This window comes from Phyllostomus hastatus, unplaced genomic scaffold (assembly GCF_019186645.2).
Source record: "Phyllostomus hastatus isolate PE091 unplaced genomic scaffold, TTU_PhHast_1.1 phas_contig_150, whole genome shotgun sequence".
Taxonomy (NCBI): domain Eukaryota; kingdom Metazoa; phylum Chordata; class Mammalia; order Chiroptera; family Phyllostomidae; genus Phyllostomus; species Phyllostomus hastatus.
The window spans coordinates 29568449-29595336 of NW_025333611.1; the positions used below are offsets into that span (position 1 = coordinate 29568449).

The 26888-nt window shown below is 41.6% G+C and overlaps 2 protein-coding genes across 10 annotated transcripts in view; one reads left to right on the top strand and one right to left on the bottom strand.

The window, feature by feature from the left end:
- Positions 1–26888, top strand: part of FAM13B (family with sequence similarity 13 member B) — a 102442-nt gene that overhangs the window by 13563 nt on the left and 61991 nt on the right. The window contains exons 3-5 of one of the 9 annotated variants that reach the window (XM_045822568.1): positions 2998–3100; positions 11164–11282; positions 14860–15061. The gene's annotated coding sequence lies outside the window, so the exon portion shown is untranslated. Of the gene's footprint in view, positions 1–2997; positions 3101–11163; positions 11283–14859; positions 15062–17777; positions 18114–18684; positions 18757–26888 lie in introns of those variants that run through there. The other 8 variants (XM_045822577.1, XM_045822585.1, XM_045822594.1 and 5 more) reach the window with 8 other exon arrangements.
- On the bottom strand, positions 20744–20965 carry LOC123812832 (protein PET100 homolog, mitochondrial-like). Its single transcript, XM_045829718.1, has one exon. It carries the CDS (start codon positions 20963–20965, stop codon positions 20744–20746), a length of 222 nt encoding a protein of 73 aa, XP_045685674.1.

A 26888-nucleotide genomic window follows, 5' to 3' on the forward strand; every position in this document is an offset into this window, starting at 1 on the left:
TCTGTGTCCCTGACAAGGGTTAATTTTCCTCTTGTGAAAGCCATGCCCAGGCTAATGTCAGCCAATGGGATCTCACCCTGATGAGGTAATGTTTTCTTCCCACACTTCATTGGCTGCTGTACTCATTACTTGGTGTTCTCCCAGAGGCTGGGAAGTGAAGGGGGCTTGTTTTAGGAATAATGGAGCTTTTTTTCTCCTGCCATTCACTTGGCTCTACTGAATCTTCCGGTTGCATAGCTGGTGCTGAAGAACAGGCTGTGCTTAGAGAAGTGCTTAGAGCCACAGGGGAAAATCTCAGGTTCCCCTTCTTGAGCAATTAGATGTCCCGCAGTTTGAGCCAGCTCTTCTACTTGGGTCTGTGGGACTGTCTTCTGGTCTGACCCTTTATCCCCATCCCTTGGTCAGCGACTAGGATTCTCAGCATTGAGAATATGTGTGGGATGAAGCTAAACTCTGAGGAGGCAAGAAAAAAGCCAGCTAGTCCTAGGACAAATATATCCCATAATGCTTGTTATCCCGTGACCTTGGGGCCCAGAAGTGTTTCACTTCATAACCCCCGGAGCAGTAGTGCTGACTGAATCAAGCTAGTGCTTCTAAAGCTCCCGGGCAAAGCCGGATGAGCTAGGAGAGGGAGACTGGAGCTTCCTCCAGCCAGCCGACCTCAGTCCCTTGCCTTCCACTTTGTCTACCTCAGTTCTGGGAACTTGTGTGTCTGTGCTGTAGTGGCTGGTGTCAAAAGATTTTTGACAAAGAAACAATTGTTTGCCTGTGTCTCTGAAAGAATCCAGAAAATCCTTGGCCCTGCTTTTACATCAAAATCTATCTAAAGTTTCTGGCCAGGAGGAAGGAAGCATCCAATTCTACGTTGTGTGCAAATAGGGAAACTGCAAATGGAAGGTGAAGTAATGGTGGGTGAGGTGGGTGAGAGCCCAGGTGAATGCTTGTCCCTGACAACCAGGCTAGTCTTGGGGTATAAACTCCTTTGCTCACACTTACGAATTAGGCAAAGAAGCAAGAAGGCATATCCAGTATGGCTGAACTTTCTGAAGAAGTTTTTCAGGGCTAACTTAGGACATGGTCATTTGCACAGGTGAATAGGACCCTACAACCACCTGGGGAAAATTAACAGATAGAAACTTCTAAAAGAGACTTGAGGCAGAACATATCCCGTGAACTCTTGAGAGCTAAAGGTGACAGAGTTCCAAAGGTGAACAGGTTACTTGTGCAGCTCTGCAGAGCAGTCATAGATATGATTTGAAACTTAATTTAGTTAGCTGTGAGCATCAGCTCTCTGACCTTCATGGCAGAGCTTCACTGAGTGAGATTCTGGGAGGCGAAGAGAATGAAATTTTACTCCCTTTTGCTATCTAATCCTGGGAAAGTGGCTCTTTTTCTGTGACTCAGTTTAATTGTCTTGAAATAGAAGAATCACCTTGAATTCAAAGAAAGATTTTGTGAGTGAATGGCTCACCTTAAGTATTTGAAAGGGTGGAGATGGTATTTAAGATTCTGATAATATTGTTTGAAGCATCCTGAAACTAACTCTGCCCATAGGATAAGCTCTCCCCGTCCTGATCTTACTCTCCTCTCCCAGCCCCCAACTACAACCCTACCTGTTAGAGATCTGGCCCTCCCTAGATTTGTCACAGAGAACAAAGAAAGACCAGGAAGAAAATAAAAAGTAGGCGTCTTCCAGGTTGAATTTGTAATCATAATATGTATTTATAGGATGACTCAGATAGTGTATGTGAAAGTGCTTTATAAAATATTAACATCATAATGAAATGGAGTTTTGTTCCTCAAAAGGATAGGAATTATCTTGTATTCTCTCTACCACCAGTGGCCAGCTCAGTGTCTGGCACATAGGTCTTTTTTCTTTTTCTTTTTTTTTACTTTTTATTAGTGGAAATGTTTAATTATATGAAGGTAGATGGACTAGTTTAATGCACCTCCACATTGTTGTGAACTTACTACATAAGGCATTTGACTAATGCTTTTGGAAGGAAGGAAGTTTGGCAGTTTCTGAGATAATTTACTCTATCCTCCTTTTCTTTAGAATATGACAATCTGAACAATAAAAATCAGAAAATTACATTTCCTATGCCTCTTATTAAAGAGGTAAAATTCTTTTCTTTTTAAAAGATTTTACTTATTTATTTTAGAGAAACAAAGAGAGGGAGAAAGAGAGGTAAAGAAACATTGATATGTGAGAGATACATCAATCAATTGGCTCTCACAGGCCCCCAGCCGGGGACCTGGCCTGAAATCCAGTCATGTGCCCTGATTGGGAACCGAACCAGTGACCTTTCAGTCCGCAGGCTGGTGCTCAATTCACTGAGCCACACCAGCCAGGGCAAAGAAGTAAAATTCTTAAATTCTTTCTTTAAGTAGAATATTATTCAGCCTTTCTCTTATTTCTTCTTAATGATTTTATTTACTTATTTTTAGAGTGAGGGGAAGGGAGGGAGAAAGAGGACACATTGATGTGCTCTTTGCCTCTCACATGCCCCCAACCAGGTACCTGGCCTGCAGCCCAGGCATGTGTCCTGACTGGGAATTGAACCGGTGGCCTTTCAGTTCACAGGCCAGAGTTCAATCCACTGAGCCACACTAGCCAGGGCCCTTTTTCTCATTTCTTTTTTATTGATTTAAGAGAGAGAGAGATTTGTTGCTCCACTTATGTATTCATTGGCTGATGCTCATATGGGCCTTGACTGGCTATACGAGGACCTCAAACTGACTATTTGCTGCTCATTTCTCTAATTCAGCTGGCTGGTGGGTGCTGGGAGGTGACTGGAAACCTTACTAGTCCCTGGGGCTGACTTGTCCTACCATCAGCCCTCTGTTTTCACTGTGACGTGGATGCAATAGGGCCCAAGGTCTCCATGTTTCTTAGTGTTTCTATTTTATCTTAAACCCTTGTCCTGTGGGCTGGTTCTTTATCTTTAAGGACACAGATAACAAGGGCAGTCAATTCTGATATATTTGTGTGAATAGTTTTTCGACAGTGTTCGACCTTGTGTTCTAGCAAGACCAGAGTGGTTAAAAGCCTTCCAGTGGTCCAGACTGAAATGGGCATGTAGCTACGAGGCTGTGTTTGGTAAGTCACTTTCATTTGGGGTTTCCACTTTTGAGTAAAATGAAGCTGCTTTTTTTTTTCTACAGTGACATAGTAGAGAAAGTGCAGTCTGCAGAATAAGAGACCAGTAAAAAAAAACAAAACAAAAAACATGGTTTGACTTTCATCTGTATGTGTTTTTCATATTTCTCATGTGCAAAATGGGTTGTTTTAAGGAAAAAAATTTAAAGCACCTAGTGCAGTGGAAGGCACATAACCAAGTACTCAATGCGTAGTAGCCACTCTTATGATCAAAATGGGGAAGTTGCAAGCACAAAAATAGGCAATGGCAATGGGTAGGAAATTCACTAGGAAATACAACTGGCCGGGAAGCATATACACAGCAAACTTGTAATTAGAGAAATGCAAGTTAAATAATGTGTACTATTATTCTTGCTCATCAAAGTGGCAAAAAGTAAAAATATACATAATATCCAAGTTGGGTGAAAGTTTAAGCAAGTAGTCATTCTCCTATACTGTTCACAAAACCTCTTCCAAGGTAAGTTTGGTAGTATCTATCAAATTTTAAACATGTTACTCTTTAATTCCATAATTTTATTTCTTGGAATCTGTTATATACAAATATACATGCGTGTACAAGCACTTACTGCACTATGATTTTTAATAGAGGAAACTGGAAACAACCTAAATTTACTAATATGGACATATTTCAATGGAATGTTATGTGTAAAAAGCATACTACAGAACATTATTGTATGATCCTATTTATGTTAATAATAATCATGTGAGTGTCTGCATTTTATAATTGTGTGAAAAGACATCTGGGAAGATATACCTCCTCAGGTTTGGTTTTAGGAAAGAAAGGAAGATTAGAGAGTAAAGAGAGAATTTTTGCTTTTTATTCTTTCGTCTTCTACATTTTTTTAATTCTTCTGATGACTATATATTATTTTCGTACAGCAGGTCCTCCAATAATGTCATTTTGTTCAATGTTATTTTATTATAATGTTGATGAAAAAATTGATTCTCACTGGGGCCAATGTGCATGTGGGGCTTGCAGCTCTCCCCATGTCTATCTGGGTTTTCTCTGGGTATTCCGATTTCCTCTTGCAGACCAAAGAGGTGCACGTGAGGTGACATGGCATGCCTGCATTGTCCCAGTGCAAGTGAGAATGGGTCTGTGTGTGTGTGACCCTGTGGTGGAAGGGCGTCCTGTGAGGGTGGGCTCCTGCCTGGCACCCTGAGCTGCCGGGACAGGCTCTAACCACTCGTGACCCTAAACTGGAATGAGCAGGTTGGAAAATAATGATCTTACTTGTTTTTATTAGTCTTTCTCAAATGGATGTAGAGCTCACATTTATTTCAGTATTTAATAATGTTAGAAGTGTTTTGGATCTTTACTTAAAAGTTTGGTGATGTTTTGTGACCAGAAATATGCTGTAGGAGCTTAACTCTTGTTTATATCAATTAGCCTAAGATAAAATTGGTTTCATTATACATCATTTTGCTTCAAGAACCTATTGACGACATTAAGTGAGGACTTGCCATATTCAAAAAAACAGTTTTTTAAAAAAGGTGGTGGTATGAATTAGATCTCTCAGCCCCTGTATGAGTACTTGTTTAGATCTAACATTTAAACAAGCACTTCTAGGGTCTGGAAGGGTAGGAAGAGCCTGTATGTAGGAAGGAAAACTTCCTCATCATGGTTTGGGGCTTGGATTGTCAGGCAAGTGAACCCAAGTGACCCCTTCTGAAGATGGCAAGACTGCCTGGGAACAAGGGAGAGGCATTGCAGCAGCCTTCCGTCCTGGTCTTGTCTGGAAGAGTCAAGGTCTCAGAGATGCAGCCTCTCAGAATCCAAGGCTACTGGGCTGTCAGAGAGCCTTCCGAGTTCACCTGTGTATCTCTTTGTTTCCTCTTGAGTCAGCATGCCTGACTTTATCAGGTATGCCAGGTTCCTAATAATGAAGTTCTGCTGTAGGTCTCAGGGAGCTTTCTTGGGTTAGAGGTGTCCACCAACTTCTCTGGAGTGTGCACATTCAGCTCCAACCATTGATGCGTGGGTCACCGGCCAGCAGTGATCACAGAATGCTGCGGATGGCTCACCGAAAAACAGAGAAAAAACATGCACAGAGACAGACTAGTTTCTGTGGAGAAGTAGAGTAGGGATGGAATGGCCACCCCCTCTAGTGGGAAGCGCGCCGATTTACCATCCAAACCTGCTTTTATTGGGCTCATTTTGCATAATAATTCAGGTAAAGCACATTACTCATTACGAGGAAGTAAGGAACAATAAATAACAGGGAACTCTGCGGGTCTATTTTGAGTCAGGGTCAAAGAGCTGTAAGACTTTTAAAGAACAAACTAACTTCCTCCTTGGACCCTTCTCATTCAACTGAGGGCATTCTAAACAAAGAAGGTTTCACAGTAATTTACATATTCTTTCTTAGGCCTGATCACCTGGGGAATCCGCCCTTTTCAGCACAGAGCTGCACCACCCTGTCATTGTTTCAGGCTTAGGTGGAACAAGGGAACTAAGGCAACCAAGAGATAAGGAGATTTTCTCCCAGATGATGAGAACTCAGGCTATGTCAAAGCTGAGGAGCGAGGGTCCATCACCCCCTTTTGCTGTAGCCCCCAAAGTCCTTCTTTTGGGGGCCTCTCATGTGATCGTGCCTGTCTTAGATCGTTCCCCCCTTGGGGAATCTTACCCGTCCCTGGCTAACTGACCAAGCTTTGGGGTTCAGTTATGAATGAAGCAGCAGAAGCAGTACTCCTGCCAAGGAGATAAGCTTTTGTCTCCTTGCTGGCTTACCGTTCCAAGCGTGTTCCCTTAGCCTTAGCCTAGGCAGGGGTTACAGCTTCTGATACCAGGCAGGGCGGTTCCCAACAAACCATTATATATAATATCTGGTGAGAAAACAGGCACAAAATCTTTTTTTTTTAACATTTCTTTTTTTTTAAAGATTTTATTTTTATTTATTTTTAGAGAGGGAAGAGAGGGAGATAGAGAGAAACATCTATGTTCAGTTGCTGGAGGTTATGGCCTGCAACCCAGGCATGTACCCTGGCTGGGAATCGAACCTGCGACACTTTGGTTCCCAGCCCACGTCCAATCCACTGAGCTACGCCAGCCAGGCAGAAAACAGGCACAAAGTCTTGTTTAAGATAGGAGTGGGGCTGGGAGAAGGGGAATCCTGTTTTCCTATTCCCCAACTCTGAAAAGAGCTTATCTGCAGTTAAGAAAAACATCACTAACATCCTGCAGAACTCTGTGATTTCTGGATTATACACAGAGGGGAATGGTGCCAAAGTACTGGCAGCGGCCTGCATGGGGTACAACGGTGCTACATTTCATCACACTGCTGAATATTTCATAATTTAAAAGTGTGAACAACCCTGACTGGTGTGGCTCAGTGGGTTGGGCACTTCCCGTAAACCAAAAGGTCGCTGGTTTGATTCTCCGTCAGGGCACATGCCTGGGTTGCAGGTCAGGTCCCTGGTTGGGGACGTGTGAGAGTCCCCTCTCTCTAAAAATAAATACATAATAAAATCTTTGAAAATATGAAATTGCAAGCAATATCTACATAAGAGTATATAATGTATATACATAGTTTGAAGGATAACTATGAAAAATGAATCTCCTGTATCCTCCACCCAGCTTGAGAAGTAGAATAGCACAAAACCTCTGAAGGTCCTATGGGGGGTGACTGCCAGCACTGTGGTGCCCGTTGGGCCCTGCCAGGGAAGGGAGATCTCCTGAAGGATGGGCTTTTTCCGTGGGCACGAAGACTCCACCTGCTGCTGTGCTGCAGGCCTACTGGGCTGACGTTTTCTCACTCGCCTACCCAAATGACCCCTTTTCTAGCTGCCATAGAGGTGACTTACAAGGTTTTTGTCTGATACCCTCCACTAGAAGTAGCAATTATACTGAATTTTGGATTCATTATTCCCTCATTTTTCTTTAGCACTTTACTACATACGTATGTATTCCGAAATTATCTACCTCCCATTTTTTTCTCCTAGAAATGCCATAATTTGGTGTATTAGTTTTTAGTATTGCTCTAACAAATTGCCACACTTGATGGCTTAAAACAATACAAATTCATGTGTGCGGACAGGGGCTCTATGGGAAGTCTGTGCACCTGCTGCTCAATTTTGCTGTGAGCTTAAAACTGCTTTGAAGTCTTTTTTTAAAAAAGGTTTAAGTGCTCACATTAAGGGAATCTGGGAACTCTGTACAATCTTCACAACATTTCTGTAAATCTATCATGATTCCAAAATGAGGCATATAAAAATACAACTCAAATTTATTATTTTACAGTTCTGTAGGTCACAAGTCTGATTGGAGTCTCTCTGGGCTAAAATCAGGGATCTAGGGGGAAATAGAGGGGCCTCCAGGAAAAAATGAATCCGTTTCCTTGCCTTTTTACTGTCTAGAGGCTGTTTTTATAGAGCTTAATCTTCAGCTCTCCTCCTTTCACTGGGGGTCAGGGGTTGGGCTGAAAGTTCCAACCCTCTAATCATTTGGTCTTTCTGGCATCAGCCCCATTGGAGGCTATCTAGGGGCCACACCTCAAGTCACTTCATTACCATAAACTTAGGTGTGATGGAAAGGGATTTGTTATGAGTAACAAAATATACTCCTTACCAGTATCACTCAGGAAATCACAAGGGCTTTAAGAGCTCTGTGCCAGGAACCTGGGACAAAAACAAAATGCATGTGTCTTGATTATATCACAGTATCACACATATACTTTCTTCATATTCTCTATCTGAGCTAGAATACTGCAGTCACTGGAGGTATTCTGAAGTTCATTACTTCCTTGTATTTTTGGTGATAATTTATTGTGAGGTCATATTTCTTGGAACCTTATCTGTAAGATTTCCAGAGAGGATTTACTTTTGCTTATACAGGGAGCCTGGGGGCACTAAAGTGATCACCTTTATAGTTTTCAGCTTAAGTTTTTCTAGGTCACACAGGTAGTATGAAATTCTGGCTCCCCACAATGTGCTTGCAAACTTGTATAGGGATTCTCAGAGGAGGGTTGTTTCCTTTTATTTTATTCCATCACAGTTAAAGTGAAGATAGTCAGGTATGCTTACCCTTTCCCTCTGTAGGTCAGGTTTTTTCTTGTTTTCCCACTAAGGATATAGCCCTTTGGGGATTTCAGTTTTGATGAAGTCGACAATGTGATTTATGGGCAAGATGACAGAGGCCTGGAGAACGGGGTTGCCTTTTAAATCTAGACAAGGTCACAGAGGCTGCTCAGATAAAGTGACACTTAGGACACTTGGGCTGAACTTAGGCTTGTGGAACAAGTGGCAGTTAGCCATGTAATAGGCATAATACCTTGTGTTCCTCACAGGGCCAGAATCATGTCTAGTGTGTCCACTATGGCGTCTCCAGCCCTTAGCACAGTACTTGTGTGTGACTAAGTAAGAAGTATCAAGTATTCCAGGTGGAAGAAAAGCAACTATAAAGCAAACAAGAAGAAACAAATAGCAAAACCTTATTAAATAACAGCAAACTTGATTAAACAAAGTGTCATTTCTTTTTTCAACAAGTGTTTTTGCTGTACTTGTTTTGGGTAAGACACTTACTTAGGATACAGACAGTGCCACAAGTTAACAGGGATAATGACACATGCACAGTAACTATAATACTTCTCCCCTGTGTACACAGTTTGGCTGCTCTTTCACTGTGAAAGCCTGAAACAAGGGTGTGAGCCTTCATGCTTTACAGCTTCTCTGCTGATGAGCTTGGGGGTTGGGAAAACACCAAATGCTTCTGCAAATCATTATACCCTTGTCTTCAGTAGTAAAGAGCAGTCAAGTGTAAATGTTTAGCAAAAATATGGTTGTACACAGTTAGATTACAATCTGCTAGTATTTGAGCTGTCAGTTTGCCACAGAAGGTGTGGTCCCAATGACAGGAATTTGAGAAGGAGCCTGGCTGGTCAAAAGGTAGGAAAGCCAAAAAGCCTAAAGCCTCTAAGGAAGAGGTAGGGTATGCAGAATGGCAAGAGCCTCCTACCTGGATTTCTGGCTAAAGGGGCAGCAGAAGGCCCATGGTTTTGTGAATGTCTCATTGAATCTCTGGGCACTTTTTCTTTCCATTACATGGATATAGGGACAGGGAAGGGAAGAAAAGAACATCTATTCTTTTTTAAAAATGTATTTTATTGGACCTGGCTGGCATAGCTCAGTGGATTGAGCGTGGGCTGCGAACCAGGCATTGCAGGTTCGATTCCCAGTCAGGGCACATACCTGTGTTGCGGGCCACGGCCCCCAGCAACTGCACATTGATGTTTCTCTCTCTCTTTCTCCCTCCCTTCCCTCTCTGAAAATAAATAAATAAAATCTAAATATATATATATATTTTATTGATTATGCTATTACAGTTGTCCCATTTTCCTCCCTTCATTCTCCTCCACACCCTCTCCTACCCACATTCCCCCCCTTTAGTTCATGTCCATGTGTCATACTTATAATGATGTTGGATCATTTCAAAATGTCCTGGAGGTTCCTAAGCCTCTCCTCATTTTTTCCAATTCTTATTCCTTCATTCTTTTCTGATTGTATGCTTTTTTCTTCCTTTTGGTCCACTCCATTGATGTGAGACCCAGCTTTCATTCCATCTCTATTGGTTCCCTGTGCATTTTCCTTCATTTCACTTAGCTTAACCTTCATTTGTCCATCTAATTTGCGACCAAAATCAACAAATTCTGTGAGCATCCTGATCACCAGTGCTTTGAATTGTGCATCTGATAGGTTGGCTATCTCTTGGTTGCTTAAAAGTATTGGTTCTGGAGCTTTCATTTGTTCCCCTGTCTGAGCCATCTTTTTTTTTTTTGGTCTGGTCGCGCCTGTTACTTATGAGGGGCAGAGCCTTAGGTGTTCACCAGGGCTGAGCAACCCAGTTGTTGCGTTGCAATGCTGTATGTGGGGGTGGGGTCTGAGAGGGAACAATGGCGCTTGCTCTGCTCTCTGTCCAACTTCAGTCTCTTCTGCTACTTTCCCCAAGCAAACTGGGCCTTTCTGGTGCTAATTCCCGTGTGGGTGGGCTTGTGCACCCCATGAGTCTTTCCAACAACCTCTCCTGTGAGGCTGGGAGTCTCTCCCTGTGCCTCAACCCCCACAGGTGTTTTCAATCAGTGCTCCAAGGCTCTACCTCCCAGCACTGTGATCCTGGGTTACGCCTAGTGCCTTGCTTCACAATCGCTGCCTCGCTGGGTCTGCCGGTTGCCATCCCTTGGCCGGTGTCTGCCAGCTGCCACTTACGTGCCCAGGGTCCACCCACTGTGGTCTTGCATGCCTAGAATGCCTTACACGCCCGGTCCGAAGACTCTTTGTGCTGCGACCTCTCTCCACCCAGCTGCCCGACTCCGCCCCTCCTACCGGTCTGGACGAAGGTGTCTATTTTAACTCCTTGGTTGTCTCACTTTCATACAGTTCAATTTTCTGTCAGTTCTGGTTGTTATTCTGTTTTTAAATTGTTGTTGTCCCTATTTTGGTTGTGCGAGGAGGCACAGTGTGTCTACCTATGCCTCCATCTTGGCCGGAAGTCCCCTATTCTTTTTTTTTAAACAAGTTCCAACTGTTGAAAAATTATCTAGTTGACTATAGGAATTTAATGGAGAAGCTCAAACAACTTAGTCTTATAGTTCATAGTCTCATTGGTTTATATTATTGTCATCTACTGAATTTTGAGTTATCATGCAAAAATGTAGACTTGGCAAAGATGACAGTTATTGTTAATTGTTCCAGGTCCCCAAACTGGATGGCATCAACAGCTGTGACAGTGAATGCAGAAGCTGAAGTCAACATTATGTTAACTTTGGTTCTGTTCCAAAAACATTCCTATTCCAGAGATACGTATGATGAAGCTTTTTCAGGGCAGAGGTCATGATTATATACCCTAACACAGTGCCTGGCCCTTAATAGTTGCTCAAGAAACATGTGTTGAATAAATAAATGGCATAAAGGTTACATTGGGTTGCTAAGATCAGAACAATATCTGCCATTATTTTGGATGTTGGCGTGGGATTTGTACACCCTGGAACAGTTTCTTCTCTTTGCAGCTAGTACTATTTTTTGTTGAGGAGCATGCATTCTTGCACGCTGGCACAGTGATCCTGGGGAAAGTGGCACAGACAGATTTCCACTGCGTTCCTCGGAAGAGCCAGAAGGACCACTAATGGTGAGTTGCTTCTTTATTAGCTTTTAATTTGTTGGGAGTTTAGTCCTTTCTTTTTTCCTTGGTAGAGTTGAGTACTTCAAGAAAGTGAAAATTAATTACTGAGTTTGATCGGATTTGATAGCATTTTACTGCTCAGTGGGAGTCAGAGTCTTTCCCACCACTTCCTGTGCAGGAGTGCCCCTACCCCTCCACGCAAAAAGCCGCATCTGTTTTCCATCCCTACTCACACCTAAGTCTTATCCTGTAAGTGGGCAGTGTAAATATGTTTCTAATTAAGGAGATGTGCTTGTATTTGTTGTAATTCACGAGGTTCAGAAGATCTTAAAAGCTGCACCAAGAGTTTGGGGGTTCTTGGTTTTCATTTAAAAAGAAATGGCCCTGACTGCTGTGGCTCTGTTGGTTGGGCGCCATCCAGCAAAGCTAAGGGTCATCAGCTGAATTTCTGGTCAGAGCCTGAGTTGTGGGTTGGTCTCTGTTCGGGGTGCATACGAGAAGCAACTGATTGATATTTCTCTCCCTCTCTTTCTCTCTTTCTTTCCCTCTCTCTAAAAATAAAATCAATAAAATCTTTTAAAAATGTAAAATAAATGGACAAGTATTTAGGAACTTCTGTGGCCTCATCACTGGCAATAAACACCCAAATATGGTGGCAAAATATTTCCAGATACTTCTTTAAGCCTCTGAAAGAGTGTAGAAGCAGTGAAATAATTGTAGTATATGGCTTATAAAACACTTTTATGCATGTCAACTTATTTTGGTATTATTTTTCCTCTTTTTAACCAGAGGGGACTCTACGGTACATTTAGGTAAATACCTTGACCACAGTCACATGGCTAGTAAGTGTTAGGGCTCAGCATTAATGCAGGTTCTTATTACAAGTTATTATTATTATTACAAGTTCAATATTCTTACTCCATGTCTGACATTCATAATGATTGAATGTTTGCTGTGTTTATTTTATTTTTTAAGAGATGATAGAATTGGTGGGGATTGGGTATAACTTTTTGGCTCTTGCGGGCTACTGTGGCTCATTTGTTGTGAACACTGTATTAAAAAAGATAATAGTAGCCTTGACTGAACAAAAGTTCATCTATCTGCTAGTATTCAAATAGCTGTGGGTAGAGATGAGATAAGTAGGGTGAGGAAGACACTAGAATAATGCAAGTTTCCTTAGCAATGGCATATGAAATGGGCTCCACATTCTTCTATAATCTGGAAGTGCTAAATTCAATCAATCCCACTAATCTATGGTGGGGAGTGGGGGAGAAGCCCATTTGCATTCTCTTTGAATAATAAGGGGATTAGTTGTGAAATGACTACTACAGAGTCAGAGCTACTCCCTGACTTCAAGTCAGGTTACAGGCATACTAAGGTCCTCCCTGGCGTCTAGGACATGGTCCAGGGTTGCAGCAAGTATAGTCTCCTTCCAAGGTGATTTGACTCATGACTTCACTACTGAGAGACGTAAGTCTCTGTTCAGATAAATTGGGTAAAATGTGTTTCCCTGGGTTATACAAAACTCACCTTAAGTAATCGTTTTCCTGGCAGGCCTCACATCCAGAGGAAGTCTTAGAATCATACCAGTTACTGCTCATCCTAGCCAAACAGCTATCTGAAATGCAGTTTCTGACACTAGTTATATATTAAAATGTGACATCTACATCTACACGTAAAGCATTTTAGGAAAAAGGAAGAAAAAGTGATGTAATTTTGAGATATTCTCATAGTGACTGCCAAGTGTAGAAATTCCATTTTATTACAAGACGTTAAATTAAAGTTGCATTTTTAGCCAGATAATTCTTTGTTGTGGAGAAGGCAGTCTTGTGCATCGTAGTATGTTCTTGACCTGTACCCACAAGATGCTATTAGCACCTTCCTAGTTTTGACAGCCCAAAATGTCTCCAGACATGATCCCAACCTCCTCCAAAAAAAAAAAAAAATCCCTGGTTGAGTACTGTTTTTTTGTTGTTGTTGTTGTTTTGGACAATAAGTGTAATTTTTAAAAATTTAATTGTTGTTCAAGTACAGTTTTCTGTCTTTTACTCCCATCCCAGTCCACCCACCCAACCCTCCCCACCTCCCTCCCAGTTCCACCCCTGAGTACTGTTTTAACTGGAGTACCAAGATATTACCAAAAAAACTCAACAATTCTTCCCCATCCCCCTCAAAACCTCACTCAAGTGAGTTCTAAAATGGACTTCCCTTAGAAATGAGAAGATTTAGAAAAAATCATGTAGATCAGTCTAAATTCTCATAGCAAGTTATAAAAGGTCAAGTGAGAATTATTGAGGAGTATTTCTTTGGAGACTATTGCTGGTATGCAGTGATTGATTCTTATCTCAGATACCTGCCTGCCTCTTGGCTCAAGCTGAGAGGACCTAAAATGAAACTACTCAAGTACTTGCAGTTAGAGGGGCACAGTGGACCTGTGTCTGCTCCTGCCAGGAAAAGACAGTAGACAAGAGAAGGGCTGGCAGCTGTTTGGGCAGCAGAGGAAGAGGAATACTGCAGCTGCCCTGGGAATGGCCTCCATTCCTGAGTCAGTTTGGGCAAGAAGTGTGTGAGAGCTTCATGCAGACCAGGTGTGGAACATCCTCAGTCACACTAGTCTGAACAGCGCTGTCAGAAACGTGTTCTTTGTCCAGAAACTTCACTTCCATCTATTGGGGATAGTCGTACTAGTTTTGTTTGGACAAAACACTTTACTGCCACCTCCTGGAAAACTGTCAAAATACATGTACACATTTACAACAAGGATGATGTGAATGACACTCCCAGTGGTGTGGAGTATAGAACCTTGCAGGTGCGCCAGTGTGAGAGCTATCTTAGACACTATCTGACAGGGCCCCTACAGAGAAAAAAGGGTTTCAACAGACAAAAAGTTGGAGGTAGTCCACCAGATCCCTAAGGGCTCAAAGAGGGAGTAAAAAACTGCCGAAATAGGCCCTGGCTGGTTAACTCAGAGCATCATCCCCATATGACAAAGCTGTGGGTTCAATCCCCAGTCAAGGCACATACAAGAATCAAACAATAAATACATAAATAAGGGTAATAACAAACTGATGTTTCTCTCCTTTCCTCTCTTTCTCTAAAATCAATAAATAAAAATTAAAAAAGCCCTAGCCAGGTAGCTCGGTTGGTTAGAGTGTTGTTCTGATATATCAAGGTTGTGGGTTTGATCCTGAGTCAGGGCACACACAAGAACTAGCCAATGAATGCATAAATAAGTGGAACAACAAAGCGATGTTTCTCACTCTCTCTCCCTCCCTTCCTTTCTCTCTCTTTCTCTCTCTCTCTCAAAATTGATGAATAAAACTTACAAAAAAACCCTCCAACAAAACCCTGTCCAAAGAGTGTGTTTTTGCTCAGATAAAGAGAGCTATAGATGGGAAACTGCTACAGAGTAGGGATATCCTGGTGGTGGTTTCTGAAATAACCATAAAAGTATCCATCAGAAAAAAAGGCAATTTTAAACATCTACCAGGCCCAGAGTGTTAAATCATCACATGGAAATAAAAGTTAAGAACATCACTGTTTCTTTTCCTCTCTCTCCTTCTCTTTGAATGTGGTTGGTAAGCTGGAAGAAAATATAGAGACCAGGTGTGATGTCTCTCCTCCACAAGGAGTGAGCTAGCTGTCCCTAGCTGGAGAAGAGAGGAAAGTTTCACATTTTATGACTCGATGACCACAGGACTTTCTATTCTAAGAGGGACCATACAACTCATGGAACCCATCTCAATCAGGTGTGACAGATCTACTCCCACTGCATAGGCTTAAAGGTATGGCAAAAAATAAAAACAGAGGTATTTTGTCTTGTGTGTGTGTGTATACCTTTAATCCTCACCCTGAAGATACACTTATTGATTTGGGAAAGAGAGAGAGGCAAACATTGCGACCTAGGTATATGCCTGACCAGGAATTGAACCAGAAGCTTTTTTGGTGTATGGGATCATGCTCCAACCAATGGAGCCACCCGGCCAGGGCTATTTTGTCTTGTTTTTAAAAATGTAAAACAGTATGTTGAACATACTAGTTACCTAGTGTACAGTAGGATCTGGAAAACATATCTTCCAAGGACATGTTCTTGAGTTTTACAGGCGAAACTGGTCGTTAAATTAGTTCATTTGTTTTTTGATAGCCCATATATTGAAAGTAGGGCACATAAGTGCAAGGGAGTCCCTGTCCTCTGGGAGCTTACAGTCTTGGGTTTCATACTCAGAATAAAGTGCCTATCACAGTCAGTAATGTCGACAAGGACCTATGTTGCATAGGTGGGACAGATTCAGAATGATTTTTTACTTTAGCAACTTACTCTCATAATTTTTACTAGATTATAATTTAGCTTTAGAAGCAATCATTTCACCCCTGTTCTTCAAGCATGAAATCACAGGTAAAGCTCCCATTTAAGATGTTTAAAGAAAGATATAAGTTTGACTGCATAAGCTGCATCCTATTTGGGCTTCTGTGAAAGCAGGGTCTGCCTAGTGCTCAGTTTGGTAGCTTCAGAAACTTACATTTCACTTCACTCAAACTTAATCAGGCTCTGTGAAATTAATTTGGATAAAAACAATCCCATAATCCAACCCAGTGAACAGAGGCTGATTTATAAACCATGATGTGAATTTATTGAGAAAGACTGTAGAGCTAGTATAACTGGAACCAGTCATGTGCCTTGGACAATTGTTTTTCATCGGGTGTGCTGATTTACTGAGACCCCTTGAGTGACGGGAAGGCTACTTTATGAATATGGAATCACAGGAGGGCTCTTTGTATGTTCTTTTTTGTTGTTGTTGTTGTTTCATAAATTACTTTATTGTTGTTCAGTTACAGTTGTCTGCATTTTCTCGCCCCACTCCCCCCCATTCCTGTCTTTGTATGTTCTTAAAGGATATTCAGAATTTAAGTTTGCTAGATATAAACTCGAAAAAGGCAGGAATCTTATTATCTTTGACATTATTTGTTTATTTATTTTAGAAAGAGGGGAAGGTAGGGAAAAAGAGAGGGAGAGAAACAATGATGTGAGAGACAACATCCATCAGCTGTCTCTCCTATGTGCTCCAACCAGGCCGCAACCAGGCCCCAGCCTGGGACCACGTCTGCAGCCCAGGCATGTACCCTGAGGACCTTGGAAACCGGTGACCTTTCACTTTGTGGGATGACACCCAACTAACTAAGCCACACCAGCCAGGGCAAGGCATGAATCTTATTTGCTAATGTATCACAAGAGACTAAAACATTGTAAATATTCAATAAGTATTTGTTGACTGAATGATTGAATCTGAATTTTTTTAACTGTCCTGATAATGGGTATTGGGCCTGGTCATGAGAATCAATAACCCCTCTTCTGGACAGAGTGGGAGCTCACAATTCATTCTTACTCAGATTATGCTCTTTGTGGACCCCACCCTTCTTTTATGACAGCATCACCTGGGTATGTGACACTTAGGTTACAGAAGACTTATTTTACTCTCTCTGATGACACACTTATAGATCATCTTATAGGGCGACACTTTTAAAAAAATTCTTGTCCCAGGTTCTATGAAGGTTCCTGTTTTAAATTTTCCAGGTTACTGACTTCCAGTTGAGGCAGGTAGGGGATGAGCAAATCGCGGTGGTTTATATTTTTATAGACACCCAGAATACTTTGTGCAGGTGTGGATCTACTACTGCCAGAGAGTTTCAAGGCAGCACACTGTATTCTACTAAATGGAACATCTTAAAGGCCTTAATAGACTAAAGCAAAACAGACATTGGTTGAATATGCAAACCTCTCTGAGCATCTGGGAGCTGCAGGGTCGGTCTGGGTGGCTATGCAAGCCAAGTACAGACTACCCAGGCTCAGAGAGCTCCTCATTCTTTCTTCCTCCTTTCAGCTCTGCCTCCCAAACTCTGGTTTAGCATAGAAAGCCTCCTGTGAGAATTATGCCTATCGACTTTCATATTCCCAGACTCCCTCGGCACCAGAGGCAGTTTCGCTCTCTCTGGACTTTGGGTCCTATCCTTAGGTGAAGAGGCAGGGTGGGGCTGGGAATGGTTCTAGAACTAACCCCCATCGCTGGGAATGGAAACCTGAGTCACCGCCTCTGGCTGCCCGGTGGTTTTCGATTAAGGTCTCGGGGCCCCTAACCTAGACACGAGCACCTGGTTATTCCGGTCTTTGCAGCGGGGGCACGACCTTCTCCGCAGAGACCAGACGCGACCTCTGTCTTCCGTATTGGTCCTTTATACCTCATACATCCCCTCCCCAGTGTCTTCTATCTTTGTTCCTACCTCCCAGACTGAGGACTCCCCCAGACACCTCCCTCAGGCCCGCGCCTGACTTCTTGCACCATAACCCGGGGCCCAAATTTGGGAGGAGAACTGCGTTTCCGAAACCCTCAGAATGCAAGCGGGGTGGGGGTGGGGGGTAGGGGGATGCAGGGCACCCCCGCCCCCTCGGCGCCCTCGCCCCGCCCCTCCCACGCACGTCACGTCCGGCCGGGCCCCTACCCGCCCTGCTCCCTCCGCTCTCCTCCCGCTCGCCGTTAGGGAGGCTCTGCGCCTCAGTTACTGCCTCCGGTGCCACTCTCGCTCGCTCTCTCCCGTCTTCGCCGCCGCCGCCACTGCCGGGGGCATCCGGGGGTTACTTCCCGGGCTGGCCCTGTGCCTCAGCCGTTGCTTCAGCCTCCCACCAGCTGCCTCCTTAGGAAGAGGCTCGCCGGCAGCGGAGCCACTTGAGGCCTCAGTTCTCGTCCTCTTGCCGACGCTGCGGGTCCTGGAGAAGCGGCCGGGGGACGGGGCGTCGCGGTTCCAACGGTAGGCGAACTGGCGGGCGCCTGTATCTGCGCATGCGTGAGTTGCTGGTAGCTTGGGTTCTCTCCCCCCACCCCTGCCGCCCACCAGCGCCGAGTCCCACCCGCGCAGGGCTCAAGGGCGTTGCACGTCAGGGTGGTGGGGATCCTGGGCAGTACCCTGCAGGTGGGGCTTTCGTAAAGTAGACTCTCTTCTCGAGCAGGATGGGAGGAAGTCGTGCCCCTGGCTGTGGGGGGTGTGGCAGTCTTCGATTTTCCAGCCACTGCAGTGCGCGTGAGCGGGGTGTGCCTTCTCTCCGAGCTCCTCCAGAGTAGAAGGCACAGCCACCCACGCTTGTTTGCTAGGCTCCCCTGCACACTGGCCCTGCGCCATCTCTCTGCCCACTTCCTTTATGCTGGGCAGTGAAGTTAATGCAGAAGAAAGAAAAAAAAGGAGTTTGGTTTATTCCGGGCTCGACTGCGCCCCTTTTAGAGATCACGTGAGATGAGTGGTTGCTGACTTCCTTATATTCAGAGAATGCAGCTGAAATTGGGCTGTGGGTGCTCGGGGGAACTCGTCTAGAACACACACTGCATAGATCGGGCCGGAGGATACAGCGTTAAGTTTCAGATGGGGCGCCTGGTTTCCGAGATAAGGTTATAGGAAATTGAATCGGTTGGCACACTTGCCCAGTGGGAAATTGGTAAACTTTGTTTTGTTTGTAATAAATTAGAAATCAACTTGACTTTTATAGAAAGGCAGTTACAAAACTATTCAGTTCCCATTATAATTAATTAACCGTCTAGTTAATGAAAAAAGTACCTAAAGTGTTGGGCATTTACCTTACTATCAAGTTCCTGATAATCTAAAAATGGCAACCGGAACCACAGTATTGCCGACTGTGAACATTAAATAACTGGGATGCGTTTAACTTTTTTTTTTTAAGGTTTTATTTATTTGTTTGTTTTTAGAGAGGGGAGGGAGGAAAGAGAGAGAGAGAGAGAGAGAGAGAGAGAGGGAGGGAGAGAAAGAAAAACATCAATGTGCGGTTGCTGGGAGCCATGGCCTGCAACCCAGGCATGTGCCCTGGCTGGGAATTGAACCTGCAACACTTTGGTTTGCAGCCCGCGCTCAATCCACTGAGCTACGCCAGCCAGGGCTGCATTTAACTTTTTAAAAGGCAGCAGTAAAGGGTAATTTTGTATTACTGACTTTCTGGGTTAATGTGAGCCTACTTTTGTCATCAACTTCCCTTTTTGTAACCTTGCAATACTTTTTGGTCTTGGTTTCTCTCATAGGTACTATGCATTTAGTAAGTACTTGTTGAATGGAATTTAATGAACTAGCCATTATTTGTATATCCACTGGGGGCCTCTTCTTACTTTCTTAGTATGTGCTGCTTTTGAAACTGAGGCAGTATTCCAATTTAATGGTGTCACTAATTAGCGATCTGTGAACACAGTTTAAATCCTTGAAAAGATACAGAAAGGCATATCACAGTAGCCTAAAATTCTTTTTTTTTAAATTTCTTTTATTTATTTTTAAATTTTATTTTAATCATTGTTCCTGATTAAAAGAAAACTAGTAAAAAGAAAACTTTTTACTCCCAGTCCAGCCCCCCCACCCCTCCCCACTTCCCTCCCATTACCACCCTCCTCCTAGTTTTTGACCATGTGTACTTTTAAGTTTGTTCCCGTGAACCCTTTCCAATGTCCCCTGAAATTCCCTCTACTCTCCTCTGTGGTCACTGTCAGCCTGTCCTCTATTTCAGTGTCTTTGGTTATATTTTGCTTGCTTCTTTGTTTTGTTGTTTAGGTTCCTGTTAAAGGTGAGATCATATGGTATTTGTCTTTCGCTGCCTGGCTTGTTTCGCTTAGCATAATGTTCTCCAGCTCCATCCACACTGTTGCAAAGGGTAGGTAGGAGCTCCTTCTTTCTTTCTGCTGCATAGAATTCCATTGTGTAAATTTACCATAATTTTTTGATCCATTCATTTACTGATGGGCATCTTGGTTGTTTCCAGCATCTAGCTATTGTAAATTGTGTTGCTGTGAGCCTAAAATTCTTCATTGGGTGAAGTAAATGTTTTTTATTTATTTTTTATTACAATGCTATTGTTTTGGGATAGAGAAAATGGCTGAAATGTTTTTCTTCATCAGTAAAATGACAACTGCTTTTATTATAATTTATGAATAACCTCAATCTGCAGAGGTTCCCCCTTCATTGTACACTAACTTTAGTATTGGGAAAATAATAGTTGTAGCTATACTTTGAAAAAAATTATAACTGTATACATTATATAAAAATTACCATTTTAACCATTTTTAAATGTGCAATTCAATAGCATTAAGCACATTCACATCGTTGTGCAACCAATTATCACTTTCCATTTCTAGAACTTACTCATTATCTCAAACAGAAATTCTGTAGACAGTAATTCCTAATTCCCCATTCACCCCCACCCCCACCCCCACCAGTAACCTCTATTCTACTTTCTGTCTCTATAATTTGCATACTTTGGGTACCTCATGTAAATGAAATCATAACATTGTCCTTTTGTATCTGGCTTATTTAGCATGTTTTCAAAGTTCATGTTGTAGTGTGTATCAGAATTTCCTTCCTTTTTTTCCTCATGAGAAAGAGAACTGAATTGTATTGTTTCATGGGTGGGACTCAGGCACTTGGGGGTCTCAGTAGCTCTGCTGGGCAGCCGGAAGGAGCTTCTCCTGTTGCTTCCTCATCTTCCCTTTGAATTCTTCTAGCTGTTGGCACTGCTTCTCCTCAGGTGGCCACAGCTCCTTCTTTCGCTGTATGAGGTCCTCAAACCACTGGGACGGATTGGCAATCCAGAATATAGTCACAGGGAAGGTGAGGTACAGTGTTATCTGAAACATGTCCGATTTCACCCCCATTTTACTTCTCTGAGCCACTTGCATTTCCTTTTTAAGGCTGGATAAGATGTTTATCCATTCATCTGTTTATGGATGTTTGGATTGTTACCACTTTTTCGTTTTTGTGAAGCCAAAAGTAATGCTGCTGTAAACATTAGTATACAAGTATCTGTTCCAATCCCTACTTTTGATTCTTCTGGGTATATATGTATGAGTACAGTTGACCCTTGACAACTTGGGTTTGAATTGCACGGGCCCACTTATACATGGATTTTTTTCCCACTAAATGCTGTTCTCTGCCTTATGATTTTCTTTCCTCTAGCTTGTTTTGTTGTAAGAATATAGTATATAATGCATATATAAAACATTTTAATCAACTGCTTATGTTATTGGTAAGGCTTTCAGTTAACTGTAGGCTATTAGTAATTATATTTTGGAGGAGTCAAAGTTATATATGGATTTTCAACTGAATGGGTGTCAACGCCCCTAATACTTGTGTTGTTCAAGAGTCAACTTTATATACCTTGGGTTTATTCTGCATGATATGGTAATTCTATGTTTTAACTTTTTAAGATACATCTTTTACATTCCCATTTAGCAGTACACAAGGGTTCCAACTTCTTCAGGACCTCTCCTCCTCTCCAATAGTTGTTACTTTTCTTTTTTGTTTGTTGGCTTATTTGTTTGATAATAGCCATCCTAATGGAAGTGAAGTAGTATCTCACTGTGGTTTTGATTTACATATTTTTAAGAGATGGTGATGTTGAACATCTTTTCATTTGTATCTTTAGAGAAATATCTTTTTAAGCCCTTTCTTTGCTCTTTTTTTAAAAAGAATTTCATTAGAAAAAGGTTTTATTTATTTTTAGAGAGGGGGAGGGAGGGAGAAAGAAGGAGAGAAACATCAATATGTGGTTGCCTCTCATGCACCCCACTGCTGGGGACCTGGCCTGCAACCCAGGCATGTGCCCTGACTCGAAATTGAACTGGTGACCCTTTGATTCCCAGACCCGCACTCAGTCCACTGAGCTATACCAGCCACGGCTTTATCTTTTTATTTATCTTTTATTTTATCTTTTTATTTATCTGTCATGGTTCTATCATTGCTCTTTTCTGGAGTAAAAAAATAGAAAAATTTGCCCTGGCTGGTGTAGCTCAGTGGATTGAGCATGGGTCTGCGAACCAAAGCATCACCGGTTCAATTTGCAGTCAGGGGACATGCCTGGGTAGCGGGCCAGGTTCCCAGTAGTGGGGCTCAGGAGGCAACCACACATTGATGTTTCATTCCCTCTCTTTCTCCTTCCCTACCCCTGTCTCAAAAAATAAATAAATTTTTTTAAAGTCTTAAAAAATATTTGAGTATTTTATTTTATTTTATTTTATTTTATTTTATTTTATTTTATTTTATTTTATTTATTTTTAGAGAGGGAAGGGAGGGAGAGAGTGAGAGAGAGAAACATCAATGTGCGGTTGCTGGGGGTTATGGCCTGCAACCCAGGAATGTACCCTGGCTGGGAATCGAACCTGGGACACTTTGGTTCCCAGCCCGCGCTCAATCCACTGAGCTACGCCAGCCAGGGTGAGTTTACTTATTCTTATAATATTTATGTTTGCTTTTGTGTATCAAGTGGCTGTTCTGTGCATTTGAAGAGTAAAGGTAAAAATAAAACCAAAAACCACTTATCAAGATTGACATAGGAGGTGCTTAATATTTTTCAGGGGAGGGCAGCAGGGGAAGGTGCTTTATGGTTCTAATTTGAAACAAATGCTAGTCACAGTGGATTATAAATTTGGAAAGGCAGAGGAGCTCAAATATATGATCAGATAAAATGAGAGAAGTTTTATGGGAAAAGCAGACCACATTTTGTATTGTTGGTTGTAGAATCACTTGAAACTAATAATTTCAAAAAGTAAATCTTTTTCAGTTAAGGACTATTCTAGTATTTGAATAAGGAATTTTTTTTGGCAAGTACAGAATATTTAAGTGTTTTATAAATTATCTTCTGTGTGGCTTTATACATTTAAATGTTTTGTGAATTACCTTTGTGTGGCCTCATACATTTCAGTGAAAGTTTAAACAAAATTTTCAGTAATGACTGGTGTTATTGCCTGGAAGAGCATGCACCTAAAAGACAGCAAAAGTTAAAGTTCTAGTAACTAGTTCAGTGACTTTGAACAGTGTCTTCACCTCTCTGAGATTTCTGTTGTTGTTATTCTTCTGAGAAAGGGAATGATAGTCTGCCATGCTTATCACAGGGGATGGTTGTGAGGATTAGTTGGACAGAGAACTGGCAAGTACACCAGAAATGATCATCAGTTCAGATACTGGCTTCTTCTGTTGTTTAGTGTTCACAACCGGGGGCGGGGTGGGGTTGGACAAAGCTCTCAAAGTTCACAATCTAGTGGAGAAGACAGATGCACAAATAAATACAGTCAGTGCCTTTTTTTCACGTTCCAGCTTTCCCCTCGTTTTTCAGAGCAGTTTTTATACAAGTCTGTGCAAAAAGAGAAATGTTGTAATTTCAAGGGATTCATTTGGCTAGAACAAGTTGTTTAATTACTCTTAATACCCCTAACACAAAAAAAGAAGTGTGGTGTAGTTTTGTGTTAATGAGCAAGAAGAAATGATAAGTCATCTTACGACCTTACTCAGTAGACTAAGGTAGGCTCTGGGTGTGCATACTTTCAGGGGAGAAGAGGTGAAAGATTACTAAAATAGAGGAGTCTGGAAGAGTTAACATTTGTCAAAATGGAGATTATACACACACATAACTGACAAGAATGTTTTCTATTATGCATGTAAAATTGTGTACTTTTAATTTTTAAAAAAGGATCAATCATTGTGCTAATGCCTAGTGGGAAGAGCTAATTTAGCAGATATTCACTTTGAATTAATAGAATATCTTGCTAAATTAGCAGACCAGTGACATTTAAGTGCTATGGGGAAAGGGAACCCATTGGGAGCCATCTGGCCAGAGCACATTACAGGCTTACCCTTTAATCAGGAGACGGGCATTTCAAGCCTGGCTTTTCTTCATACTTGCATAAGTAGGATTAAACTCTTTCCTTTTTTTTTTTTATGTACTGATATGGTACCTATGTAGAACTCTAGATCTGTTTGACAGATCTCAAGAGGTCATCCTTTGGGGAAATTTCCTTATCTAATCTTGGAGACTAACTCCAGGTACCTCATGGTCTCCTTGGCTTTTTGAGTCAGAATTGTGACTGGTTTCTAAGTAAATGTGAGTGAGTACTTTGTGCCCTGTAATAGTGCTTATTTTAATGTTCTGGTTTCTTAAGACTTTCATTAGAAAGATTTGCAGTTAGATCCAGTGACACATTCCAGCATCACCATTTACAAATTTTGAAGTTCAGCTTAGTGACTTCAAAATACATGTAAAAAGAGAATAGTGCCTGCTTCACAGCATCATTCTTGGTATGAGAAATAACTTGTAAAAAGAGTATAGATATTCCATAAATGATAGTTGCTTTCCCTTCTTGATTTGATTATCTTTGGTTATTGCTGGAAGTAGGTATGGCAGCTTTTAATTGCTGTAGGAGGTGCCCTGTCTTGTTAGTCTTCTTAGTGTGAACTAGCCAACATTATTTGCTTCTTATTTATGCCTTTATTCAACACATATTTAAAAAACTAAATTATTTGTCAGGCATTGTGTGAAGCCTTTGGTGATACAAACATGAAATGACATGCTTCCTGCCTTCAAGGATCCTCTATTGAGAGACAGACATACTTTTCAGTTATATGAGGTAATTGCTAAAAAGGTGAGAGGTACATTAGGAGCAGTGGAGAACTGTCTCAGGAAGTTAGTGAAGGTTTCAAAGGAAGCTGGAGTTGAGACTTGAAGACCAGTATAAGTTTGATGAACAAGATGGGGCCGGTTGTGTTGTTGAGCTAGGGTTCTAAGTATAGAAAATAGTATGTGCAAAACCTAGATATGTGGACTGTGAACTTCAAGTAGTTAAGCATTTATTTCTGAATAGTAGAGTGAGATGGAGGAGTGGCAAGAAAGGACAGTTTACTGGTAGGTGAAGTACTTATAGACCATGCAATGGAGTTTAGAGTTTATCCTGTATGCCAGAGGTTCTTAAAACTTTGTATGCATTATAATCATCTGAAGAGTTTATTTCACACACAGAGGCCCAGTCCAGGTTGTCATGGATGCTGGAATGGGGTTGTGGCTTTGCATTCTATATAGGGTGGGGCAAAAGTAGGTTTACAGTGGTATGTATAAAAAATAATACAATAATTAATAAATAATAATACAAGAGTTACTGTGTGTTTTGCATACTCACAATAGTAAACTTACTTTGAATAAACCTGTCCCCATCTCCAGATGAATTTGGAGATCCAGTGCTCTGGGTCACTGGTATTAAAAATGATGTGCTGGCACTTTGGATGGGCAGATGACCTAATTAAGTTTGTGTAGTTTTAAAATTTGTTTCTACTTATTTTTAATCTTAAAATGTTTTTGTATATGTTTATGATGTGCATAATATGCTAGTATATTGTTTTCTACTCTACTTTAGAAATACACATACATATATGAGGGCTGTGCTCATAGTTTTTTTTCTGATCAAAAAATTTGGAGTTGGGGGTGCTAGGCAGTAGGAAAAAGTTCAGGAATTTTGTGCAGGAGAATTCAGGTTAGATTTTAGTATTGAGGAGATTGGTGAGATAAGTGAAGGGACTTAGTCACAGGAGATTTTATCTCTCTCTGGCTTTATTAATTTTGATTTTAGTAGCTTGAAATCATAGTTGGATGTTATAGAATAATTGACTGTGGCCATGAAACCCTTTGAGAGTTTGTTAAAATTAGGAAGGCTGTTTACCAATAGACTATCTCTAGGGGCAACCAATTTTTGCCTGAATACTTTGAATAAGAGAGGAATGATGAGCTGTCTTGAGGTGAATTATTTTACATTTAGTGAGTTGCAGTCTGAAAAATGTGTGCTGTATTTAGTACCACAATTTGGCAAATGTAGTCCTACCAAATATGTGTAATTCTATTGTTCATTGTTTTGTGGAATCACCATGGAGGGGGATTGTTCCCACATGTTGTATGTTAAAGTGCACACAGATGAACAAATCCTCAGGCACAGGGATGATAATTGTTGCAAGAAGTCCTTCATAGTTTTCTTTTTTTTAAGGCAAAGAAGTTCCTAAACTTTGAGTTTTAAAGTTCTCTTTAATTTAAAAGCTTTCTACCAATGAATTCTTAGTTATGCTTTGGTAAATTACTTAAGGGCAAAGTCATCATGAGTCTAATAATAGATTTAAATGACTTTGTGTTTTCCTGGACAGATAGCATCTATGAACACTTGATAGATAAGGTTATATGTTGTTTGAGACATACTCAGCCTTTTGTGTTTGCTTGGTGTACTGTTGAGGATCTCAGACAAATTAATGCCTTGTCAGTTTCTCAGGCCAGGAAGGAACCATGGATTTATTTAGCATATTGGCAACTTTTGTAGTACCATCCTTGTTTAGTCAGAATGAAAGAGGTGTCTTTTCCTTTGCTTTGGTGAGCTGTTGAGAGCCTTACTAATGAAAAGCTGAATGTATGAAATAGGGGTACAGTTATTTTCCTTCAGCTTTGTTTCACTGACTCCGAGTTAGATGCAGCAGTTGTCTACACACTTAAATCTCTGTTCCCACAGTTTACCGTCTTTATTGAGACCTAGCTCCCTCTTGGCTTTTCTCTCTTTATACTAATGATAGGGATTTTTGGGGGGGGTGGGGCAGGGGATTGGGGGGGTTTTAGCAATTTTGAGGTAGCTGTTTTAAATTTCCCTCTGTAAACTGTATCCTACTTTGTTGAAAGCATTTTGGACAAAAGCAATGTTTCTTGTTTATTTCTTTGAGTTTGAAGGTAGAACCTTTTCACACAAAAAATGATAATGTATCTAGGGAGATACTGCTCTTACC

Coding starts and splice junctions, on each gene's coding strand:
- LOC123812832 (XM_045829718.1), bottom strand. CDS start 20,965: ATGGGGGTGAAATCGGACATGTTTCAGATAACACTGTACCTCACCTTC.